This window comes from Heterodontus francisci, chromosome 6 (genome assembly GCF_036365525.1).
Source record: "Heterodontus francisci isolate sHetFra1 chromosome 6, sHetFra1.hap1, whole genome shotgun sequence".
Classification (NCBI taxonomy): domain Eukaryota; kingdom Metazoa; phylum Chordata; class Chondrichthyes; order Heterodontiformes; family Heterodontidae; genus Heterodontus; species Heterodontus francisci.
Genome location: NC_090376.1, coordinates 68,069,408 through 68,095,327, shown reverse-complemented (window position 1 = coordinate 68,095,327; position 25,920 = coordinate 68,069,408). Strand labels below are relative to the sequence as shown.

The 25,920-nt window shown below is 43.2% G+C and overlaps 1 protein-coding gene across 7 annotated transcripts in view; it reads left to right on the top strand.

Moving 5' to 3' along the window:
• The window catches only part of LOC137371364 (interleukin-18 receptor 1-like), a 70,913-nt gene extending 49,394 nt beyond the window's left edge, over window positions 1–21,519 (top strand). For 6 of the 7 annotated variants that reach the window (XM_068033834.1, XM_068033837.1, XM_068033835.1 and 3 more), the window contains 3 exons: window positions 1,046–1,189; window positions 9,206–9,367; window positions 19,267–21,519. In XM_068033834.1, coding sequence (XP_067889935.1) covers window positions 1,046–1,189; window positions 9,206–9,367; window positions 19,267–19,616 — 656 coding nt within the window. In that variant the 3' untranslated portion in view covers window positions 19,617–21,519. The remainder of the gene's footprint in view (window positions 1–1,045; window positions 1,190–9,205; window positions 9,368–19,266) is intronic. The other variant, XR_010975210.1, reaches the window with a different exon arrangement.
• The last annotated feature ends 4,401 nt before the right edge of the window (window positions 21,520–25,920 follow it).

The window sequence follows — 25,920 nt, the reverse complement described above, 5'->3', positions numbered from 1 at the left end:
ACAAAAGGAGATAGATAGGTTAAGTGAGGGGCAAAGATCTGGCAAATGGGAAATCTGAAATTCTCCATTTTGGCAGAAAGAATAAAAAAGAAGCATATTATCTAAATGGTGAGAGATTGCAGAGCTTTGAGATGCAGAGGATTCTGGGTGTCCTCATGCATGAATTGCAAAAGGTTCAGAATGCAGGTTCAGCAAATAATTAGGAAAGCTAATAGAATCGTATCATTTATTGACAGGGGAATTGAATACAAAAGTAGAGAGGTTATGCTTCAGTTATATAGGGCATTGGTGAGACCACATTTGGAATACAGTGTACAGTATCGGTCTCTTTATTTAAGGAAGGATGTAAATGCATTGGAAGCAGTTCAGAGAAGGTTTACTAGACTAATACTTGGAATGGTGGCTTGTCTTACAAGGAAAGGTTGGACAGGCTAGGCTTGTATCAACTGGAGTTTAGGAGTGTGAGAGGTGACTTGATTGAAACATATAAGATCTGGAGGGGTCTTGATAGGGTGAATGTGGAAAGGATGTTTCCCCTTGTGGAAGAATCTAGAACTAGGGGTCACTGTTTAAAAATAAGGGATAGCCCATTTAAGACAGAAATGAAGAGAATTTTTTTTATCTCAGAGGGTTGTGAGTCTTTGGAACCTTCTTCCTCAAAAGGCAGTGGAGGCAGAGTCTTTAACTATTTCTAAGGCAGAGATAGATAGATTCTTGATAAGCAAGGGGATAAAAGGTTATTGGGAGTAGGCAGGAATGTGGAATCGAGGTTACAATCAGATCAGCCATGATCTTGCTGAATGGCGGAGCAGGCTAGAGGGGTTGAGTGGCCTACTCCGGCTCCTAGTTCGTATGTTCATATGTTTGTATGTCTGAGCAGTTGGATTACACGTGTGTTGTTTGCTCAGTACCAGCACCAGTTCAGTATAACTACAGAAACCATAGTGTTCTGTAAACTATTTGGACAATGAAGGCTGCAATGTCAGATTGATATTCTGGAGTTGTGTTAACAACCACAAATGTTATTTAATATACTTTTTCATAGGCAAGAGTGATACTGGTCCAATTGTCCTGCTACTAATCATGACAGTGGCTGTTTTCATCATTGTAGCAGTTGTGTTCGGGAGGTACAAGATTTACTTTGCCCTTTGCTTCAGGGACTTCACTTCCAGGGATGAAACTCTACAAGGTAAGATAATAAAAATAAAATCTGCAGACAGATTGTACTTGGATTAATATCAGTGCAGAACACCGACATCAGACTGTGTTACGATCACCTACACCAGACTGGGATAGAATCACCTGTATTGGACAGGGATAGGATCACCTACATCAGACAGGGATAGGATCACTAATATCAGACAGGGATAGGATCATCTGTATCAGACAGGGATAGGATCACCTGCATCAGACAGGATCACCTGTGTCAAACAGGGATAGGATCACCTACATCAGACAGGATCACCTGTGTCAAACAGGGATAGGATCACCTACATCAGACAGGGATAGGATCATCCACCTCAGACAAGGAAAGGATCACCTACACCAGACAGGGATTGGATTACCTATATCAGACAGGGATATGATCACCTACATTAGACAGGGATAGAATCGCCATTACCAGACAGGGATAGGATCACCTATACCAGGCAGGGATAGGATCATCTGTATCAGACAAGGATAGGATCATCCATATCAGACAGGGATAGGATCATTACATCAGACAGGGATAGGATCACCAACATCAGACAGGGATAGGATCACCTATATCAGACAGGGATAGGATCATTAACATCAGACAGGGATAGGATCACCTATATCAGACAGGGATCATATCACCTACATCAGACAGGAGTAGGATCACCTATATAAGACAGATGTAGGATCACCTATATAAGACAGGGATAGGATCACCTGTAGCAGATAGGGATAGGATCACATCTATCAAACAGGGATAGGATCACCTGTATCAAACAAGGATAAGATCACCTATATCAGACAGGGATAAGATCACCAATATCAGACAGGGATAGGATCACCTATATCAGACAGGGATAAGATCACCTATATCAGACAGGGATTGGATCACCTATATCAGACAGGGATAGGATCACCTATATCAGACAGGGATAGGATCACCTATATCAGACAGGAGTAGGATCACCTATATCAGACAGGGATAGGATCACCGATATCAGACAGGGATAGGATCACCTATATCAGACAGGAGTTCTTTCTTCTTTTGGGCCTCCTTATCTCGAGAGACAATGGATACGCGCCTGGAGGTGGTCAGTGGTTTGTGAAGCAGCGCCTGGAGTGGCTATAAAGGCCAATTCTGGAGTGACAGGCTCTTCCACAGGTGCTGCAGAGAAATTTGTTTGTCGGGGCTGTTGCACAGTTGGCTCTCCCCTTGCGCCTCTGTCTTTTTTCCTGCCAACTACTAAGTCTCTTCGACTCCCCACAATTTAGTTCTGTCTTTATGGCTGCCCGCCAGCTCTGGCGAATGCTGGCAACTGACTCCCACGACTTGTGATCAATGTCACACGATTTCATGTCGCGTTTGCAGACGTCTTTATAGCGGAGACATGGACGGCCGGTGGGTCTGATACCAATGGCGAGCTCGCTGTACAATGTGTCTTTGGGGATCCTGCCATCTTCCATGCGGCTCACATGGCCAAGCCATCTCAAGCGCCGCTGACTCAGTAGTGTGTACAAGCTGGGTATGTTGGCCGCCTCGAGGACTTCTGTGTTGGAGATACGGTCCTGCCACCTGATGCCAAGTATTCTCCGAAGGCAGCGAAGATGGAATGAATTGAGACGTCGCTCTTGGCTGGCATACGTTGTCCAGGCCTCGCTGCCGTAGAGCAAGGTACTGAGGACACAGGCCTGATACACTCGGACTTTTGTGTTCCGTGTCAGTGCGCCATTTTCCCACACTCTCTTGGCCAGTCTGGACATAGCAGTGGAAGCCTGACCCATGCGCTTGTTGATTTCTGCATCTAGAGACAGGTTACTGGTGATAGTTGAGCCTAGGTAGGTGAACTCTTGAACCACTTCCAGAGCGTGGTCGCCAATATTGATGGATGGAGCATTTCTGACGTCCTGCCCCATGATGTTTGTTTTCTTGAGGCTGATGGTTAGGCCAAATTCATTGCAGGCAGCCGCAAACCTGTCGATGAGACTCTGCAGGCACTCTTCAGTGTGAGATGTTAAAGCAGCATCGTCAGCAAAGAGGAGTTCTCTGATGAGGACTTTCCGTACTTTGGACTTCGCTCTTAGACGGGCAAGGTTGAACAACCTGCCCCCTGATCTTGTGTGGAGGAAAATTCCTTCTTCAGAGGATTTGAACGCATGTGAAAGCAGCAGGGAGAAGAAAATCCCAAAAAGTGTGGGTGCGAGAACACAGCCCTGTTTCACACCACTCAGGATAGAAAAGGGCTCTGATGAGGAGCCACCATGTTGAATTGTGCCTTTCATATTGTCATGGAATGAGGTGATGATACTTAGTAGCTTTGGTGGACATCCGATCTTTTCTAGTAGTCTGAAGAGACCACGTCTGCTGACGAGGTCAAAGGCTTTGGTGAGATCAATGAAAGCAATGTAGAGGGGCATCTGTTGTTCACGGCATTTCTCCTGTATCTGACGAAGGGAGAACAGCATGTCAACGGTCGATCTCTCTGCACGAAAGCCACACTGTGCCTCAGGGTAGATGCGCTCGGCCAGTTTCTGGAGCCTGTTCAGAGCGACTCGAGCAAAGACTTTCCCCACTATGCTGAGCAGGGAGATTCCACGGTAGTTGTTGCAGTCACCGCGGTCACCTTTGTTTTTATAGAGGGTGATGATATTGGCATCGCGCATGTCCTGGGGTACTGCTCCCTCGTCCCAGCACAGGCATAGCAGTTCATGTAGTGCTGAGAGTATAGCAGGCTTGGCACTCTTGATTATTTCAGGGGTAATGCTGTCCTTCCCAGGGGCTTTTCCGCTGGCTAGAGAATCAATGGCATCACTGAGTTCCGATTTGGTTGGCTGTATGTCCAGCTCATCCATGACTGGTAGAGGCTGGGCTGCATTGAGGGCAGTCTCAGTGACAGCATTCTCCCTGGAGTACAGTTCTAGGTAGTGCTCAACCCAGCGGTCCATCTGTTTGCGTTGGTCAGTGATTATGTCCCCCGATTTAGATTTGAGGGGGGCGATCTTCTTGATGGTTGGCCCAAGAGCTCTCTTCATGCCATCATACATTCCTCTGATGTTTCCGGTGTCTGAGGCCAGCTGAATATGACTGCATAGGTGTTGCCAGTAGTCGTTTGCGCAACGCCTAGCTGTTCTTTGTGCAGTACTTCTGGCTGCTTTAAGTGCTGCGGATGTTAAATCGCTCGGGGCTTTCTTGTAGTTCAACAGTGCAATGCGCTTAGCGGCTATGACAGGTTCCAGCTCTTCATTATGAGGTTGAAACCAGTCTGCATTTCTCTTCGCACTTTTGCCGTAGGTGGTCAAAGCTGACTCATAGATGGCGTCTCTGATGTGGGCCCACTTGGTCTCAGCATCCCCTGTGGGAGTGTTTTGAAGGGCTGTTACAAGTGAATTTAGAAATTTTTGTAACAGCTGTGGGTGAGAAATTCTGCTCGTGTTGATGCGTGGGTGGCCCTTCTGCTTGGAATGATGCAACTTCTTTGGTCTGAGTCTAACCTTGCTGCACACCAGGGAGTGGTCGGTGTTGCAGTCCGCACTGTGGAAGCTGCGTGTGATTTGAACACTCAGACAGGAGTAGGATCACCTATATCAGACAGGGATAGGATCACCTATATCAGACAGGAGTAGGATCACCTATATCAGACAGGGATAAGATCACCTATATCAGACAGGGATAGGATCACCTATATCAGACAGGGATAGGATCACCTGTATCAGACAGGATCACCTGTGTAAAACAGGGATAGGATCACCTACATCAGACAGGGATAGGATCATCCACCTCAGACAAGGAAAGGATCACCTACACCAGACAGGGATTGGATTACCTATATCAGACAGGGATAGGATCATCTGTATCAGACAAGGATAGGATCATCCATATCAGACAGGGATAGGATCATTACATCAGACAGGGATAGGATCACCAACATCAGACAGGGATAGGATCATTAACATCAGACAGGGATAGGATCACCTATATCAGACAGGGATCATATCACCTACATCAGACAGGAGTAGGATCACCTATATAAGACAGAGATAGGATCACCTATATCAGACAGGGATAGGATCACCTGTAGCAGATAGGGATAGGATCACATCTATCAAACAGGGATAGGATCACCTATATCAGACAGGGATAAGATCACCTATATCAGACAGGGATAGGATCACCTATATCAGACAGGGATAAGATCACCTATGTCAGACAGGGATAAGATCACCAATATCAGACAGGGATAGGATCACCTATATCAGACAGGGATAAGATGACCTATAACAGACAGGGATAGGATCACCTATATCAGACAGGGATAAGATCACCTATATCAGACAGGGATAGGATCACCTATATCAGACAGGAGTAGGATCACCTATATCAGACAGGGATAGGATCACCTATATCGGACAGGAGTAGGATCACCTATATCAGACAGGGATAAGATCACCTATATCAGACAGGGATAGGATCACCTATATCAGACAGGGATAGGATCACCTATATCAGACAGGAGTAGGATCACCTATATCAGACAGGGATAGGATCACCTATATCAGACAGGAGTAGGATCACCTATATCAGACAGGGATAAGATCACCTATATCAGACAGGGATAGGATCACCTATGTCAGACAGGGATAGGATCACCTACATCAGACAGGAGTAGGATCACCTATATCAGACAAGGATAGGATCGCTAACATCAGACAGGGATAGGATCACCTATATCAGACAGGGATAGGATCACCTATATCAGACAGGGATAGGATGACCTATATCAGAGAGGAATAGGATCACCTATATCAGACAGGGATAGGATCGCCTATATCAGACAGGGATAGGATCCCCTATATCAGACAGGAGTAGGATCGCCTATATCAGACAGGGATAGGATCACCTATATCAGACAGGGATAGGATCGCCTATATCAGACAGGGATAGGATCCCCTATATCAGACAGGAGTAGGATCGCCTATATCAGACAGGGATAGGATCCCCTATATCAGACAGGAGTAGGATCGCCTATATCAGACAGGGATAGGATCATCTATATAGACAGGGATAGGATCATGAACATCAGACAGGGATATGATCACCTATATCAGACAAGGATAGGATCACCTATATCAGACAGGGATAGGATCACCTATATCAGACAAGGATAGGATCACCTATATCAGACAAGGATAGGATCACCTACATCAGACAGGGATAGGATCGCCTATATCAGACAAGGATAGGATCACCTATATCAGACAAGGATAGGATCACCTACATCAGACAGGGATAGGATCACCTACATCAGACAGGAGGAGGATCACCTATATCAGACAGGAGTAGGATCACCTATATCAGACAAGGATAGGATCACCTACATCAGACAAGGATAGGATCGCTTACATCAGACAGGGATAGGATCACCTATATCAGACAGGAGTAGGATCACCTATATCAGACAGGAGTAGGATCACCTATATCAGACAGGGATAGGATCGCCTACATCAGACAGGGATAGGATCGCCTATATCAGACAGGGATAGGATCGCCTATATCAGACAGGGATAGGATCGCCTATATCAGACAGGAGTAGGATCACTTATATCAGACAGGGATAGGATCGCCTATATCAGACAGGAGTAGGATCACCTATATCAGACAGGAGTAGGATCACTTGTATCAGACAGGGATAGGATCGCCTATATCAGACAGGGATAGGATCGCCTACATCAGACAGGAGTAGGATCACCTATATCAGACAGGAGTAGGATCACTTATATCAGACAGGGATAGGATCACCTATATCAGACAGGGATAGGATCGCCTACATCAGACAGGGATAGGATCACCTATATCAGACAGGAGTAGGATCACTTATATCAGACAGGGATAGGATCACCTATATCAGACAGGGATAGGATCACCTATATCAGACAAGGATAGGATCACCTATATCAGACAGGGATAGGATCGCCTATATCAGACAGGGATAGGATCACCTATATCAGACAAGGATAGGATCACCTATATCAGACAGGGATAGGATCACCTACATCAGACAGGGATAGGATCACCTATATCAGACAAGGATAGGATCACCTATATCAGACAGGGATAGGATCGCCTATATCAGACAGGGATAACATCACCTATATCAGACAGAAGTAGGATCACCTATATCAGACAGGGATAGGATCGCCTATATCAGACAGGAGTAGGATCACTTATATCAGACAGGGATAACATCACCTATATCAGACAGGGATAGGAACACCTATATCAGACAGGGATTGGGATCACCTGTATTTCCTTCCACAGACTGAAACACCCTGTTATGAATTTTAAGTATCCAGCAGTATTAATTAAGGAACACAAAAACACAATCCCCATATGCCCTAAAAAGTATATCCAAAGCTGTAAATTTCCTAGCTGATTTTAACGGTTTCATCAAGCTACCCGAATTTTTTATTCATCCGCCCCCCACCTCCCCACCCGACACAGCGAAAAGTGAAATTCGCAAGTCTATAATTGCAATAATAATAGGCGCATTGGCAGTGTTTATGGGAACATAGAAAGTAGGAGCAGGAATAGGCCATTCGGTCCCTCGAGCCTGCTCTGCCATTCAACTAGATCATGGCTGATATTCTATCTCAACACCATTTTCCTGCACAATCCCCATATCCCTTGATATATTTAATATCTAGAAATCTATCCATCTCTGTCTTGAATATACTCAATGACTGAGCCTTCACAGCCCTCTGAGGTTGAGACTTCCAAAGATTCTCCACCCTCTGAGTGAAGAAATTCCTCCTCATCTCAGTCCTAAATGGCCTACCTCTTATTCTGAGACTGTGTCCCCTGGTTCTAGACCTCCAGCCAGAGGAATCATCCTGCCTGTTGAGCCCTGTAAGAATTTTGTGTGCCTTAATGAGATCCTCTCTCATTCTGCTGAACTCTAGAGAATATAGGCCAAGTCTCCTCAATCTCTCCTCAGAAGACTATCCCACTAAGCCTTTGTTGCGCTCCCTCTATCGCAAATATATTCCATCTGCCATGTTCTTGCCCACTCATTTAGCCTGTCAAAATCTCATTGAAGCCTCTAATGTTCCGAATGTGGTCCTTCTGATTCATCTAGTATACATTGTGTCTTTATTCCACACTGATTAAAACCCCCAGGGTGAACTGCCAGACAACTTGTTGTACATTATTTTAAATTTTAGTTTGCATCTATTACAGTAGCCCAGCTGATATAAGAACATTCACGCGGAGCATTGAAGATTTTAAACACTCTGATATGGGTTTCTCCATGTGGACTTCGGAATGGCAAGCTGCTAATCCTGGTGTGAGGCCCAATCCATTTTGGAGGCCAGGCCTCATTAGCATTGGGCAGGTTGGCTTTGAGCAGATGTCAAGCATTGGGACAGCCTGCTAGCCTATAGGCTGCAGAAAGCTAAATAAGAAGGAATCCCCGATCACTGAATTGGTGGGTTTGGGGAAGCCAGAGAGGCAAGTGCTCAGTTTGGTCTTGTGGTGCCTGGAAAAGTACTCCTGCTCTTCCTGGCCCCACAAAGATGAAGTTGTACTTACCTTTAGCATTTCCCTTGGCTGGGCTGTGAGCTGGCACTGGTCAAAGTATGCATGTTGCATGGGCTGCCCAGTTCAAACTAAGAATGGCAACTGGCATAGGACCCCTATTAACATTTTAAATGGGCCTATCACATTACTCAGTTCTACCCAGCAGTAGGCCTTGCCAGCAATACCACGGCCACAGCGATGGTGAAAAAGGGGTAGGTCATTGCCCACAGTTTTCAAGTTACCACCAGCCTGCTTACATTCGGTGGGAGGCCTGAAAAATTAACCCTACAGCTTTTCACAGCACACACAATCTTGTGACTGAAATTTTCTATCCAGTACTACACATGCATGTACAAAGAGGAAATCATGAAGTTTTATCTTATTGTTCAATTCCTTAACTATACTGATAAATGCTGATGCTTCGGACTTAATTTTCAGACAGTAAGGAATATGACGCATACGTGTTGCTCCTTAAGAGTGATGAGACTCTCCTCAGTGCTAAGGAAGAAGCATTTGCATTGGAATTGTTACCTGCAATTCTAGAACAAAAATTTGGTTACCGACTATGCATTTTAGAACGTGATGTTCTTCCAGGAGGAGGTAGGATAGACTGATTCTCTTCTATTTAATCATGGTACTAAGTAATATATTTTTAAAATGAAATACATTTTATTTTCAGTCCATGTATTGCTAACGAACTTTCTTCCCCTATCTTCCTTGAATTTCACTTCATCTTTTATCTGCCTTTGGAAAAAGTTCCCCTGCAACTGGCTTACAAACTCCCAGCTGCTTAACCTTTGGCCCTCTATTTGTTACTTTTGTAGCTATTGATCTACTTAACCACACCTTTATATCTACTTTCAATGCCCTTGTCCCCAGAAAAATCTTCACTATTTCCCATTATTTTCCCTGGTCTGGTCCCATATTCATTCTTTCATGCTAAGGGATCCACACTTATGCATACCTGGCCCACAGCTGGCTCAGCCATTCATGGCTGATCACACTTGTATAGAATTACATAAGTATATACAACACAGAAACAGACTTATCTAACTTTCCCTTAAATGCATCTATACTATTCGTCTCAACTACCCCCTGTGGTAGTGAGTTCCACTTTCTGGGTAAAGAAGTTTCTTTCACATTCCTTAATTGATCTTTTGGTGACTATCTTATATTGATGGCTCTAGTTTTGCTCTTGCCCAGAAGTGGAAACATTCTCTCTGTGCTCATTCTATAAAAATCTTCCATAATTTTAAAGACCACTATTAGGTCACCCCTCAGCCTTTTCTTTTGAAGAGAAGAGAGAGCCAGCATATTCATTTTGTTTCAAAAAAATACTTTATTCATAAAAAATTGTAAAAAAAAAAAATACATTACAAAACAGTTCAAAACAGTTCAAATTTGACATTTCAGAAAGTACAATAGCAATCAGATTCCTTTGATACAGAACAAGTTGCCTCACAACTCTTGCCATTCCATTTTATATGCAATGTATATTTGCATAACATAGCAAAAACATATTTTGATGCATATTCATCCCTTCCTGATAGGTATAACTCACAATTCTGGTATCATCCTTGTAAATCATTTTTGCACTCTTTCCAGTGCCTCTATACTCTTTTGATAATATGGCGGCCGAAATGGTACACAGTACTCCAAGTGTGGTTGGTCTAACCGAAGTTTGATGTAAAATTAGCATAACTTCTCTATTTTTCAATTCTTTGCTTTCCATATGGTTTTATTAATCTGCATTGCTACTTTTAGTGATTTGTATATTTGTACACCCAGATCCCTTTGCTTCTCTAACCAATTTAGTTTCCAAGTAGTATGTGACTTTCTTATTTTCCTTACCAAAATGTAATGCCTCACGCTCATCTATGTCGAAATTAATTTGCCAATTATATGTTCAGACTGCAAGTTTAATATTGTCTTCATGTAATTTGTTGCAATCCTCCTCAGTGTGACTATCCCCCCTCCCTCAATTTGGTGTCACCACAAATTCAGAAGTTGTATTTTCTATTCCAAAGTCTAAAGCACTAGTACAAATTGTGAACAGCGATGCCAGCAGTGATTTTTGTGGGACCCTACTTCCCACCTTTTGCCACTCTGAATAACTACCCTTCACCCCTATTCTCTGCTTTCTTTTTTAAAGCCAGCTAATTAAAAATTCTGCTAATTGTCCCCTGACTTTTCATGCTCTGACCTTATTCACTGTTCTATTATGTGGCACCTTTTCAAAGGCTTTTTGGAAATCTACATCTATTACGTCTATTGCATTACCCTTGTCTACTTTCTCTGTTATCTTTGCAGAGAATTCAATGGGTTGGTCAAGCAAGACTTTTCCTTTTGAAATCCATGCTATTTATTGTTATATTTTTGTTTTTTTAGATGTTTTTTCTATTTTCTTCTTTAGTAGGTATTCCATTACTTTTCCTGCCACTGATGTGATGCTGACTGGTCTATAGTTTCCAAGACATATTCTATCTCTCTTCTTAAATATAGGTATAATGTTAGTTATTCACCAGTGCTTTGGCACTTCACCTTTTTCTAACAAATTATTAAATATGTGTAATAGTCTCTGCTATCTCTTCCCTAGATTTTTGTAAAATGCATAGATGCAATCTGTTTGGACCAGGGGTTTGACCATCAAAATCTACTGGGCCTCACTCTGCTTTGTCAAAACAATCCACCATTCTAGAATCATTCCAGAGAGCAACTATCAACTGCCTCCTTAAACCTCTTTTCTCTTCCACTTCCAGCCTCACCTTTAACAACGAATGTGAAGAGCTCATGGATTTCTTTGTCTTGGATGTTTCCTCACCTGCTCCTTGCCCACAAAACCAAACCTTTCCCAATCCCCTGCTACTTTAGCCGTAAAGCAGTTTCTCTGTCCCTCTCTTTCTCCAATTTCTCCCACATCTCTTGCTGTTCACCAAGTTGAACGCATCCATGACCTCATTCCCTTTAAATTCGTGCCCACCCAACTTTAATTTCTCGGCATCATGCTAACTGATATCACAAATAGTTCCCTCTCCTTGGGCATTGTTCCCATCTCTTTCAAAACTGCTATTCTCATCCCCATCAAAAAACCCTAGCTTCCACGCCTTAACCATCCCATCCCCAAAATTTCTTTTTCAGAGTCCTTGAATGTGCTATTGACCCCAGCCCATGCTCAACTCTCCTAAAACACCATGTTTGAATTTCCTCCAATTAGGTTTCTATCTCTAGCTCAAAACTAATATACCCCGAGGCGAAGTCATAAATAACATTCTTTGTGGCTAACTGTAAGCTGCGTAAGCCATGGCTGAGCTAGTAGCACACTTGCCTCTGCATCTGAATGTTGTGGGTTTAAGTCCTACTCAAGCACAACAATCAAGGTTGACACTCCAGTACAATACTGAGGATGTGCTGCACTGTTGGAGGTGTTTTCTTCTGAATGAGATGCTAAACCAAGGCCCTGGTTGCACACTCAGGTGGATGTAAAATATCCCGTGGCACTCTATCGAAAATCAGGGGCGTTATCCCCAGTGCCCTGGCTGATATTTGTCCTTCAATCAACATCACAGAAACAGATTATCTGGTCATCATCACATTGCTGTTTGTGGAGTTTGGTGCATGCAAGTTCACTGTTGCATTTCCGACATTCATCATCATTGGTAATCCCTTGTGTTGAGGATGATTCTTCTTGTGGATGGCTGGGTGGAAGTGAGATGTCAGTGTTGGCTGTGGGTTCGCAGATGGCTTTTGAGCCCTATCTGATCCTTGTAGGCTCTCCCACAGTGAGGATTCCAGTTGTCATCAGAAGAGGTGGTGGCTCGAGCAGCATCTCTCTAGCTGTTCTCTCTCAGTGGCTGTTCTTATTGATTGGAAGGTCATGACACAATTTTTGATGATGGATCACCATTCTGATCACGATTGGGCCTCTGCTTCCCATGTGTTGATGTTAATAGACCAAAACTTCATGGAGGCTTTGGGATTGACTTTGAGGCATTTCTTTTGGCTCCTGTGTGAACAGGCTCCCTGGCATAGCTCTGAGCAGAGCACCTATTTGGGCAGTCTTAAGTTGGTCATTCTGACGACATGTCCTGTTCATCTCGGCTGATGTGCGATTATCATGGCCTCTATACTTGGCATATTTGTGTCTTGGAGGACGCTCGTGTTTGTTCTTTTGTCCTCCCACTTAATTTGCAATATCTTTCTAAGACAGCGTTGATGATATTGTTCTAGAGCTTTGAAATAGCGTCTATAAATTATCCAAGCTTCAACGCCATAGAGAATTGTGTGGAGAACTGCTGCCCGATAGATTTTGAGTTTAATGTCAGGTCTGATACGTGATTCTCAAAAACCAGAGTACTTTACGTACATTAGCCTGAGCTAACACATTGAATTTGGTGGTGTATCTCTTCAAGAATGTCAGCTTTTTGGGACAGATAGCTTCCAAGGTATGGGAAGTGAGGGACATTTTCCAAAACTTCACCTTGAATCTCAATTGAAGTCATTGGATTCAGTACATTTGGTGTGGGTTGGTAGAGCGTTTGGTCTTCCTGGTGTTCAGGGCACGTCCCATGTTCTCGTAGGCTTCGGTGCATATGTCAACTATCTGTTGTAGTTCTTCTTCAGAGTGAGCACTGACTTCTGCATCATCAGCATACTGTAGTTCTATTATAGCAGTGTTTGTTCTCTTGGTTTTGGCCTTCAGCTGTTTGAGATTGATGAGTTTATCATCAGTGAGATTATTATCACACCTGGGGGGAGTCTGTCAGTAGTATGTTGCAGCATTGCTGCAAGAAAGATTAGGAATAGTATTGGTGCAATGACGCACCCTATTTGATCCCTGTTTTGACAGGGAACGGGTCTGTGGTGGAGCCATTGCATAGTACTGTTACTTGCATATTGTCATGTAGGAGACGAATGATTGTCAGGTTCAGAAGCTTTGTTGTTTTTCATCTGATTGACAGCAGTTAGTACTTTGTCGAGTGTTGGATCATCATCTAGCTCACTTCTGATCGTATGTTGTGGGAGTTTTTCCAGCAGATGCCCACAGTGGAGTTCTGATTGAGCAATTCTCCGAAATGCTCTTTCTAGTGGGTGTTGATGCTGTCCACATCTTTGAGGAGAATCATGCCATCTTTGGATTTTACCAGTGTTGGTCTGTGCATTGAGGGTCCATAGATCTCTTTGGTAGCCTTGAAAAAGGCACGTGTGCCATGCATGTCAGCGAGGAGTTGAATTTTCTCAGCCTTCCCTGTCCACCATTAGTTCTTCAAATTGAGGTTTCTTCTTTGAACTGCAGCTTTGACTGTTCGGTGGGTAAGCTTCTTTTCTGTGGAGTTTGGATCCTGTTGCCAGTTTGGAATGCGTTTACAATCGATGAGTTTGCATATTTCTGTATCACTCTCATCAAACCAGTCTTGGTGTCTTTTAGTGGTGTATCTGAGGATTTCTTGCCATGTGTGAGTGATGATGGATTTCAATGATTGTCAGTCAACTTGGACATTGCTTGATGGTGTGACCATCAGTTCCTGTAGTTTCTAATTGATTTGTTCTTGAAATTCATTGAGCCGGTGTTTGACAGGCCAGAAACTTCGAACTTTCTCCATTCCTGTCACGGCTGTTGGTTCGGTTTGGGGGCTGCCTCAAGCGCCAATACCAAGCAAATGAGTCGTAGGTCTGTCCAGCATTCGCGGCCATAACCATAGCAAGTGTGATTTGCACATCTTTTCGATCCCTGGTCCTGACTATCACGTAGTCTATTATGTGCCAGTGCTTCAATCTTGAATGTTGCCAGTATGTCTTGAAACTATTTTTTAGCGGAAAGGGGCATTAGTGATCACAAGATTGTGTTCAACGCACAAGGTATAGGAGGCATATACTGTTGGGATTGGACTTTCCAACTCCATGCTTTCCAATGGTGTTTGGACAATGGGCGTGATTGTCTCCCACCCTGGCATTGAAATCACCAAGAAGTATGATCTTTGACTGTGATGGTTCAACTGCCAGAGTTGCACCTAGGTTGGAATATAAAGTTTCTTTCACTTTGTCCTCAAAGTCCAAGGTAGGTGCATAAACACTGAAGCTTAAGATTGAATGTCATAAGACGCTCATTGATCCCAATAGGGGGTTTGTGGAGTCTCTATATGAGTTTGTTTTTGATGGCAAACCTGACTTCAGGAATATTATCACCATTGCCATGCTCTTTGATTTCTACATTGCAACAGTGACTATTTGGCTATTTTCTTAGACTGAACTGAACTGTTCACAACTTTGATACCCTGTTCAGATATTTTGGTTGATATGACGCTTCGAGGTTAAAACACTAATTTACCCATTTTGACAATGTGAGTTGTCTAGTTAAAAATAACATAAAATGAAGCAACAGAAATTCCTGAGCATATAGAGAAGTGATTGTGTAAAGCAGCTGGAGTTTACATTTGTTAATATTTGTACATGTAATCCATGTTTCTCTAGATTCTTTCCTATCTCCCCTCAATCCCTGCCTGAGCTCATTTGTCCATGAGACGCACTTTCTAATCCCTTGATCATATTCCCACTAAACTGCTGATCACCCAGCTTCCCTTCCTGGTCCCCATGTTAGCCGATATTGTTAACGTTCTCTCTCATCAGGTACTGTCCCTCTCTCTTTCAAAACTGCCGTCATTACTCCTCTCTTCAAAAAAAATCAATCCTTGACCCCACTGTCCTTGCAAACAATCGCCCCATCTCCAACCTGCCTTTCTTCTCCAAAGTCCTTGAACATCCTGTCACCTCCCAAATCTGTGCCCGGAGCTCCACATTTGAATCCCTCCAATCAAAGTTCTGCCCCTGACACAGTACCAAAACGGTTCTGATCAAAATCACAAATGACATCCTATATGAATGTGACAACAGTAAACTATCCTTTTCTCCTTCTCAATCCGTCTGCACTCTTCCTCCTCTAACATCTCTCTACAGTTGTCTAGCTGAGCAGGACTGCACTCACCTGGTTCTATTCTTATCTATGCTATCATAGCTAGAGTATCACCTGCAATAGCTTCTCTTCCCACTCAGTTACCTCTGCTGACTCCCAAGGATCTATCCTTGGCCTCCTTTTTCTCATCTACATGCTGCCACTCAGTGACATCATCCATAAACACAGCATCAGTTTTCACATATATGCTGATGACACCAGCTTTGCCTCAACACCAACTCTCTCAACTCCACTTTCGTTAAATTTCCTCTGACTAACTATTGGGAAGACCAAAGTCATTGTCTTCAGTCCTTGCTACAAACTCAATTTCCCAGCTACTGACTCCATCCCCCTCCCTGGCAATGGTCTGAGGCTGAACCAGACTTTTCATAACCTTGATGTCAATGACATGGATGCTAGACTGGGTCTGCGGCAGGTGGTGGGGAAACCAACACGAGGGAAGAACATACTCGACCTCGTCCTCACCAATCTGCCTGCCGCAGATGCATCTGTCCATGACAGTATTGGTAGGAGTGACCACCGCACAGTCCTTGTGGAGACGAAGTCCCGCCTTCACATTGAGGATACCCTCCATCGTGTTGTGTGGCACTATCACCGTGCTGAATGGGATAGATTTCGAACAGATCTAGCAATGCAAAACTGGGCATCCATGAGGTGCTGTGGGCCATCAGCAGCAGCAGAATTGTACTCAACCACAATCTGTAACCTCATGGCCCGGCATATCCTCCACTCTACCATTACCATCAAGCCAGGAGACCAACCCTGGTTCAATGAAGAGTGCAGAAGGGTATGCCAGGAGCAGCACCAGGCATACCTCAAAATAAGTTGTCAACCTGGTGAAGCTACAACCCAGGACTATTTTCTTGCCAAACTGCGTAAGCAGCATGCGATAGACAGAGCTAAGCGATCCCATAACCAACGGATCAGATCTAAGCTCTGCAGTCCTGCCATATCCAGCCGAGAATGGTGGTGGACAATTAAACAACTAACTGGAGGAGGTGGCTCCACAAATATCCCCATCCTCAATGATGGGGGAGCCCAGCACATCAGTGCAAAAGATAAGGCTGAAGCATTTGCAACAATCTTCAGCCAGAAGTGCCGAGTTGATGATCCATCTCGGCCTCCTCCAGAAGTCCCCAGCATCACAGATGCCAGACTTCAGCCAATTCGATTCACTCCACGTGATATCAAGAAACGACTGAAGGCACTGGATACTGTAAAAGCTATGGGCCCTGACAATATTCCGGCAATAGTACTGAAGACCTGTGCTCCAGAACTTGCCGCACCCTAGCCAAGCTGTTCCAGTACAGCTACAACACTGGCATCTACCCTGCAATGTGGAAAATTGTCCAGGTATGTCCTGTACACAAAAAGCAGGACAAATCCAACCCGGCCAACTACCGCCCCATTAGCCTAGTCTCAATAATCAGTAAAGTGATGGAAGGTGTCATCAACAGTGCCATCAAGCGGCACTTGCTTAGCAACAACCTGCTCAGTGACGCTCAGTTTGGGTTCCGCCAGGGCCACTCAGCTCCTGACCTCATTACAGCTTTGTTTCAAACATGGACAAAAGGGCTGTACTCCAGAGGTGAGGTGAGAGTGACTGCCCTTGACATCAAGGCAGCATTTGACCGAGTGTGGCATCAAGGAGCCCTCACAAAACTGAGGTCAATGGGAATCAGGGGGAAAACCCTCCGCTGGCTGGAGTCATACCTAGCAAAAAGGAAGATGGTTGTGGTAGTTGGAGGTCAATCATCTGAGCTCCAGGACATCACTGCAGGAGTTCCTCAGGGTAGTGTCCTAGGCCCAACCTTCTTCAGCTGCTTCATCAATGACCTTCCTTCAATCATAAGGTCAGAAGTGGGGATGTTCGCTGATGATTGCACAATGTTCAGCAACATTCGTGACTCCTCAGATACTGAAGCAGTCCGTGTAGAAATGCAGCAAGACCTGGACAATATCCAGGCTTGGGCTGATAAGTGGCAAGTAACATTTGCGCCACACAAGTGCCAGGCAATGACCATCTCCAACAAGAGAGAATCTAACCATCTCCCCTTGACATTCAACGGCATTGCCATCGCTGAATCCCCCACTATCAACATCCTAGGGGCTACCATTGACCAGAAACTAAACTGGAGTAGCCATATAAATACCATGGCTGCAAGAGCAGGTCAGAGGCTAGGAATCCTGAGGCGAGTAACTCACCTCCTGACTCCCCAAAGCCTGTCCACCATCTACAAGGCACAAGTCAGGAGTGTGATGGAATACTCTCCACTTGCCTGGATGAGTGCAGCTCTAACAACACTCAAGAAGCTCAACACCATCCAGGACAAAGCAGCCCGCTTGATTGGCACCCCATCTACAAACATTCACTCCCTCCACCACTGACGCACAGTGGCAGCAGTGTGTACCATCTACAAGATGCACTGCAGCAATGCACCAAGGCTCCTTAGACAGCACCTTCCAAACCCTCGACCTCTACCAACTAGAAGGACAAGGGTAGCACATACATGGGAACACCACCACCTGCAAGTTCCCCTCCAAGTCACACACCATCCTGACTTGGAACTATATCGCCGTTCCTTCACTGTCGCTGGGTCAAAATCCTGGAACTCCCTTCCTAACAGCACTGTGGGTATACCTACCCCAAATGGACTGCAGCATTTCAAGAAGGCAGCTCACCACCACCTTCTCAAGAGCAGTTAGGAATGGGAAATAAATGCTGGCCTGGCCAGCGTCGCCCACATCCCATGAATGAATATAAAAAAGTTGACCCCAAGATGAGCTTCCAATCACATATTCACACCATCATCAAGATTTCCTATTTGCACTCTGTAATATAGCCTAACTGCACCTCTGCCTCAGCTCATCTGCTGCTTAAACCCTCATCCATTTATTTGTTAAATCTAGACTTGCCGACTCCAATGCATTCCTGGCCAGCCTCCCACATTCTACTCTCCCTAAATTTGAGATTGTCCAAAATTCTGTTGCCTGTGTTCATATTCCTAGCAAGTCCCGTTCACCCATCAGCCCTGTGCTTACTGACCTACATTGATTTTTGGTTAAGCCATGCCTCAATTTTGAAACTCTCATCCTTGTTTTCAAATCCCTTCAAAGCCTCGCTCCTCCCTATCTCTGTAATCTCCACCAGCCCCATAATCCTCCAAGATGTCTGTGCTTGTCTTATTCTGGTCTCTTGAACATCCCGATTTTAATTACTCAGCCATTGGTGACCATGCCTTCAGTTGCCTGGGCCCCAAACTCTGGAATTTCCTTCCTTTGCCTCTCCAACTCTTAACCTCACTTTCCTCCTTTAAGACACTCCTTAAAACCTACCTCTTTGACCAAGTTTTTGGCCATCTGCCCTAATAATGCCTTATGTGGATCAGTGACAAATTTTGCTTTATAACCCTCCTGTGAAGCACCTTGGGACATTTTATTACATTAAAGGCACCATATATTTGCAAGTTGTTATTGTTGCTGTTTTATTGAAATTATTTGATCATCTAAAAATGTTTATTTTGTTTTTCAGCTTCTACAAATGATATATTATCCTACATTAACAAATGTAGAAGATTAATTATAATACTATGTGCTGAATGCATGGCAGATGATAGTCCTATGTATGAACTGATGACAGGTCTTCATCAAGCTTTAGTTGAGAGGTTAATAAAACCAATACTCATTGAATATAATCCAGTGAGAGACATTACATTTTTGCCACTATCACTTCAGCTTATTTTGAGAACAAACAGAAGAGTGAAGTGGAAAAGTGCATCTCTATCACAAAATTCATACTTTTGGAAGAAGATGAGATATCTGATGCCAGCAAAGCATATTAAAGCATCTGACAATTCCCCAAATGGAAGAACCATTCTTTGACAGCAGAATCTATGACCTAGAGGTCACATAATTACAGATGTTAGCTCATACAAACCTCATTGTGTCTATGACCATAGAAAGTATACTTTCAATGTCAGTAGAAAACTTTAAGATTCTGAAAACTATGCTGAAAAGAAGTCACGGAGGTCTCTAATATGAGAACCAATACAACAGTGAAAAAATAAGAATTTAGGTGTGGAACCAAGAAGCTGTAATTTGGCCCATTCTAGCCTTCCTACAGATTTATCTGCAATTTACACTATCATGTCCTCCAATCAGTTAATTTGATCTCTTGAGATGAATCAACCTGTGGTAAACTTTCGAAAAGGAACATCATTGGAGCGAAGAAGGATGAGAGGTGACTTGATAGATGGGTACAAGATGATGAGAGGCATAGATAGAGTGGATAGCCAGAGACTTTTTCCCAGGGTGGAAAGGGCTATCACCAGGGGGCATAATTTTAAGGTGATTGGAGGAAGGTTTCGGGGAGATGTCAGAGGTAGGTTCTTTACACAGAGAGTGGTGGGTGCGTGGAATGCGCTGCCAGCGGTGGTAGTAGAAGCAGATACATTAGGAGCATTTAAGCAACTCTTGGATAGGTACATGGATGATAGTAGAATGAAGGGTAGGTAGTTAGTTTGATCTGAGAGTAGGTTAAAGGTTCGGCACAACATCGTGGGCCGAAGGGCCTGTACTGTGCTGTACTGTTCTATGTTCTATGTTCTATCAAACTTGCATTTTCTGAACCCTTATCATGGTTCTCAGAAATGTCCCAAAACATTTCACATGGAATCAATAACATTGTGTCGTTTTACTGTTGATTTTTAGGTAAACATAACACCATATTCCACATCATGGTCCCACAAACAGCAATGAGACGAATGACAAGTTAATCTGTTTTTTTTTGTGATAGTTGAAGGAGGAATGTTGGTCTATCATCAGCAGAACTTCCAAATAGTGCAGTGGAGTGTTTAACATCCAACTGAATCAATGAACAGATGGGACCTCAGCTATGTGTAATCTTTAATTTCATTCTTAATCAAATATATTTCCAGTTCCTCATGAAGTTATTTGATTTGACAGTAATGTCAAATTAAATGTGAAATTACTCCAGTTTTCTTATATATAAATAGTGTAGTCATAAGCTTATGATCTAATCAGCTTTTGCCTAAAATATTCACGCACCAAAGAGGGGAAATGTTATTACTAGACCTGTAAAATTTTCCTGTAGCATTTCAGTATTATTGTGACACTTCAAGTTACAATTTAAATTTACTACAGATTTTAACAGTGATGTGCATTTGAACAAGGGGCTTTGTCAAAAATGTGTGATGTGATTTTAATGTAAAGGTTAACTAGCTTAACAGAAGGTACTGTTTTGATGACAAGAAAAAGATAGAGTAAAAAAACCCTACCACATAAAGGCAAGTAATGATTCATAAGATAAAACTTAAACTTTTTATATTACCTCTGATCTTTCAGTTGTTGTCATTAAATTTCCAATGAAAAGATTGTGAGCTTCAATTTCTGCTTCCATTGGAATTCATATTTACTTAACCTTTATTTAGCTAACTTTCAGAGGGACTCTCAGTACCACACACACTGTTAGCTGATTATGAATGGTTTTACTAACAGCTAGAAAATTTCATGACCCAGCCATTCCTGCAGGGAAAAGGTGTTAAAGGGAGGCAGCAATGCACCTATCACAATTTTATCCATCTAACTAACATGATTTCTTTTTTTCTAATAGTAATAGAGTAAAAATAACACCATATATAGAATTTTCAATTGCATTTAGTTTACATAATTTGCGCTATTCAAATCTGCCCTGAAATCTATAGAACATAGAACAGTACAGCACAGTACAGGCCCTTCGGCCCACGATGTTGTGCTGACCCTTTAACCTACTCTAAGATCAAACTACCTACATACCCGTCATTCTACTATCATCCATGTACCTATCCAAGAGTCGCTTAAATGTCCCTAATGTATCTGCTTCTACTACCACCGCTGGCAGTGCATTCCACGCACCCACCACTCTCTGTGTAAAGAACCTACCTCTGAAATCTCCCCTAAACCTTCCTCCAATCACCTTAAAATTATACCCCCTGGGGATAGCCCTTTCCACCCTGAGAAAAAGTCTCTGGCTATCCACTCTATCTATGCCTCTCATCATCTTGTACACCTCTAACAAGTCACCTCTCATCCTTCTTCGCTCCAATGAGAAAAGCCCTAGCTCCCTCAACCTTTCTTCATAAGACATGTCCTCCAGTCCAGGCAGCATCCTGGTAAATCTCCTCTACACCCTCTCTAAAGCTTCCACATCCTTCCTATAATGAGGCGACCAGAACTGAACACAATATTCCAAGTGAGGTCTAACCAGGGCTTTATAGAGCTGCAGCATAACCTCGCGGCTCTTAAACTCAATCCCCCTGTTAATGAAAGCCAACACACCATACGCCTTCTTAACAACCCTATCAACTTGGGTGGCAACTTTGAGGGATCTATGGACGTGCACCCTAAGATCCCTCTGTTCCTCCACACTGCCAAGAATCCTGTCTTTAAGCCTGTATTCTGCATTCAAATTCGACCTTCCAAAATGAATCACCACACTTTTCCAGGTTGAACTCCATCTGCCACTTCTCAGCCCAGCTCTGCATCCTGTCAATGTCCCGTTGCAACCTACAACAGCCCTCCACACTATCCACAACTCCAGCAACCTTTGTGTCATCGGCAAACTTACTAACCCAGCCTTCCACTTCCTCATCCAAGTCATTTATAAAAATCACAAAGAACAGAGGTCCCAGAACAGATCCTTGTGGAACACCACTGGTCACCGAGCTCCAGGCTGAATACTTTCCATCTACTACCACCCTCTGTCTTCTATGGGCCAGCCAATTCTGTATCCAGACAGCCAAATTTCCCTGTATCCCATGCCTCCTTACTTTCTGAATGAGCCTACCATGGGGAACCTTATCAAACACCTTGCTAAAATCCATATACACCACATCCACTGCTCTTCCTTCATCAATGTGTTTTGTCACATCCTCAAAGAATTCAATAAGGCTTGTGAGGCATGACCTGCCCCTCACAAAGCCATGCTGACTATCTCTAATCAAACTATGCTTTTCCAAATAATCATAAATCCTGTCTCTCAGAATCCTTTCCAATAATTTGCCCACCACTGACGTAAGACTGACTGGTCTGTAATTCCCAAGGTTATCCCTTTTCCCTTTCTTGAACAAAGGAATAACATTTGCCACCCTCCAATCATCTGGTACTACTCCAGTGGACAGTGAGGACGCAAAGATCATCGCCAAAGGTGCGGTAATCTCTTCCCTCGCTTCCCGTAATAACCTTGGGTATATCCCGTCTGGCCCCGGGGACTTATCTATCCTCATGTCTTTCAAAATTTCCAGCACATCCTCCTTCTTAACATCAACCTGTTCGAGCATATCAGCCTGTTTCACGCTGTCCTCACAAACGACAAGGTCCCTCTCACTAGTGAATACTGAAGCAAAGTATTCATTAAGGACCTCCCCTACCTCCTCCAACTCCAGGCACAAGTTCCCTCCACTATCCCTGATCGGCCCTACTCTCACTCTGGCCATCCTCTTGTTCCTCACATAAGTGTCGAATGCCTTGGGATTTTCCTTAATCCTACCCGCCAAGACTTTTTCATGTCCCCTTCTAGCTCTCCTAAGTCCATTCTTCAGTTCCTTCCTGGCTACCTTGTAACCCTCTAGAGCCCTGTCTGATCCTTGCTTCCTCAACCTTAAGTAAGCTTCCTTCTTCCTATTGACTAGCTGTTCCACATCTCTTGTCATCCAACGTTCCTTCACCCTACCATCCCTTCCTTGCCTCATCGGGACAAACCTATCCAGCAGTCGCAGCAAGTGCTCCCAAAACAACCTCCACATTTCTGTCGTGCATTTCCTTGAGAACATCTGTTCCCAATTTAAGCTCCCCAGTTCCTGCCGAATAGCATTGTAATTCACCCTCCCCCAATTAAATATTTTCCCATCCCATCTGCTCCTATCCCTCTCCATGACTATAGTAAAGGTCAGGGAGGTGTGATCACTATCACCGAAATGCTCTCCCACCGAAAGATCTGCCACCTGGCCTGATTCTTTGCCAAGCGCCAAATCCAACATAGCCTCCCCTCTAGTCGGCCTATCTACATATTGAGTCAGGAAACCTTCCTGGACACACCTGACAAAAACTGCTCCATCCAAACTATTTGCACCAAGGAGGTTCCAATCAATATTAGGGAAGTTGAAGTCACCCATGACAACAACCCTGTTACTTCTGCACCTTTCCAAAATCTGCCTCCCAATCTGTTCCTCCGTGTCTCTGTTGCTATTGGGGGGTTCTATAGAAAACTCTCAATAAAGTGACTGCTCCTTTCCTGTTTCTGACTTCCACCCATACTGACTCAGTAGACAAACCCTCCTCGACGACCTCCCTTTCTGCAGCTGTGATACTATCCCTGATTAGCAATGCCACTCCCCCACCTCTTTTACCTCCCTCCCTATTCCTTTTGAAACATCTAAACCCCGGAACATCCAACATCCATTCCTGCCCCTGTGATATCCACGTCTCCGTAATGGCCACAACATCGTAGCTCCAAGTACTGATCCATGCTCTAAGTTCATCACCCTTATTCCTGACACTTCTTGTGTTAAAATAGACACACTTCAACCCATCATACTGGCTGCAACTTCGCCCTGTCAACTGTCTAACCTTCCTAAAACTAATCAGTGGATAATCTTGCTCCACTAAATCAATATGTAGTGGATATTCCTGTGATTCCATAATTATATTGTCAACTAAGGTGATGTCTTGCTTTCATGAAATACCATGTTATTGTTATGGAGTACTTTTGTCTTTTGGGAGGTATACAAACGAGAGTTATAATATGTTGGCTCCATTGGTGAAAGTCCAGAAAAATGTGTTTGTTTTTACATAAAGTTCCTCTGTTTAATTAAATTGGCCCTATCTTTTCTTCAATTCTTTAATTTTAAATGTTTCTAAAATTCTATACTATTTCCCCTTATCTGCTAGTCTTTCTTCATAGCCCCTTCCTTCGCCTTTCTAATCTTTTCTGCTTCACCACTATATTTTCTACACCCCACTTGATTTTATTTTGTATTACTAGCCCTAGGCTCATCACACTTTAAAGTCTCAGTTTAATTTGTATTTTTTCTAATCATCCAAAGAACTTCAACTTTTAGTGCACCCCCTTTCTGGGAATCTGTCTGGTCTGTACCAAGCTGCCTTCTGTTTGAATGGTTTCTATTGGTTGTCCACTGCATAATCTGCCAAAAATGGTCTAACTCGCTTCTCTCTATAAGTATATTCTTGTGGCACAAAGCTACAATGTTATTCCTTTGTATAGGACTTGACTAATAATGCAAGTTATTGAACACATTTTCCAGCCCTTTCTTTTCTAGTTCTGATTGCTTTTTCAAAAAAATAGTAGCTTATGATAGTTGGATGTTGTGCTCAAGAATATATGAGGGATTTCAGCATGAATCCTGCATTTCCCTATGAATACAAAAAATTCTTTGAGAACTCATCAAAGAATAATTAACAAAGGAGTTAACCAACTTAGTTTGTGCACCTTGAGGCTTAATTACAATTGTGCATATATATTGCTTTTGGTTAAGAACCATATTTAAAGGAATATCTTGTACTATTTGTTAATTTTAATAAATGCTTAGTAAACATATCATCAGTGCCTTTGTACTTTTCCCCTTTATTATATTTGCTACAAGTACTAGTTCAGCCCAATAATTTATCAATTCTTGCCATTGATGAGGTTAACTGGTCAGATATTTCTGAAGTTCCAGAAATAAGAGCTATCTTTATGCAATGCCTGTACATGACTAAATAAATTTGTTTGGGTTTGCCTGCTGGATAAATCTGTCCAAAGAGTCTCTGATTTGTTTATTTTCTGCGTGGAAAAAAATCGGTCGGGTAGGTTTTATGAGTTTGGACCTCTGGTGCAGAGCTTTGCTTGAAAATTGTGAATTTGGGAGCATGGATCAGAATGGCACTCTGGGTTTTCCATTTATGAATATGTATGTATGTCTGTGATGTATGAAAAGTCTTGCATTTAGCATTCACTTCCAGTTCATCATGCTTTAGTTGACATACTTAGTCAATAACACTTTGTTGATTGACTCAAAATAAAGCAGCAGTGTATGAGAAGGGTAATGGTAGGGAACATATGAATCAAAAGCAAAGAAAGTGACTAAATAATTGACAACAAAAATTTACCAAGAACTTAAAAATAAACAAT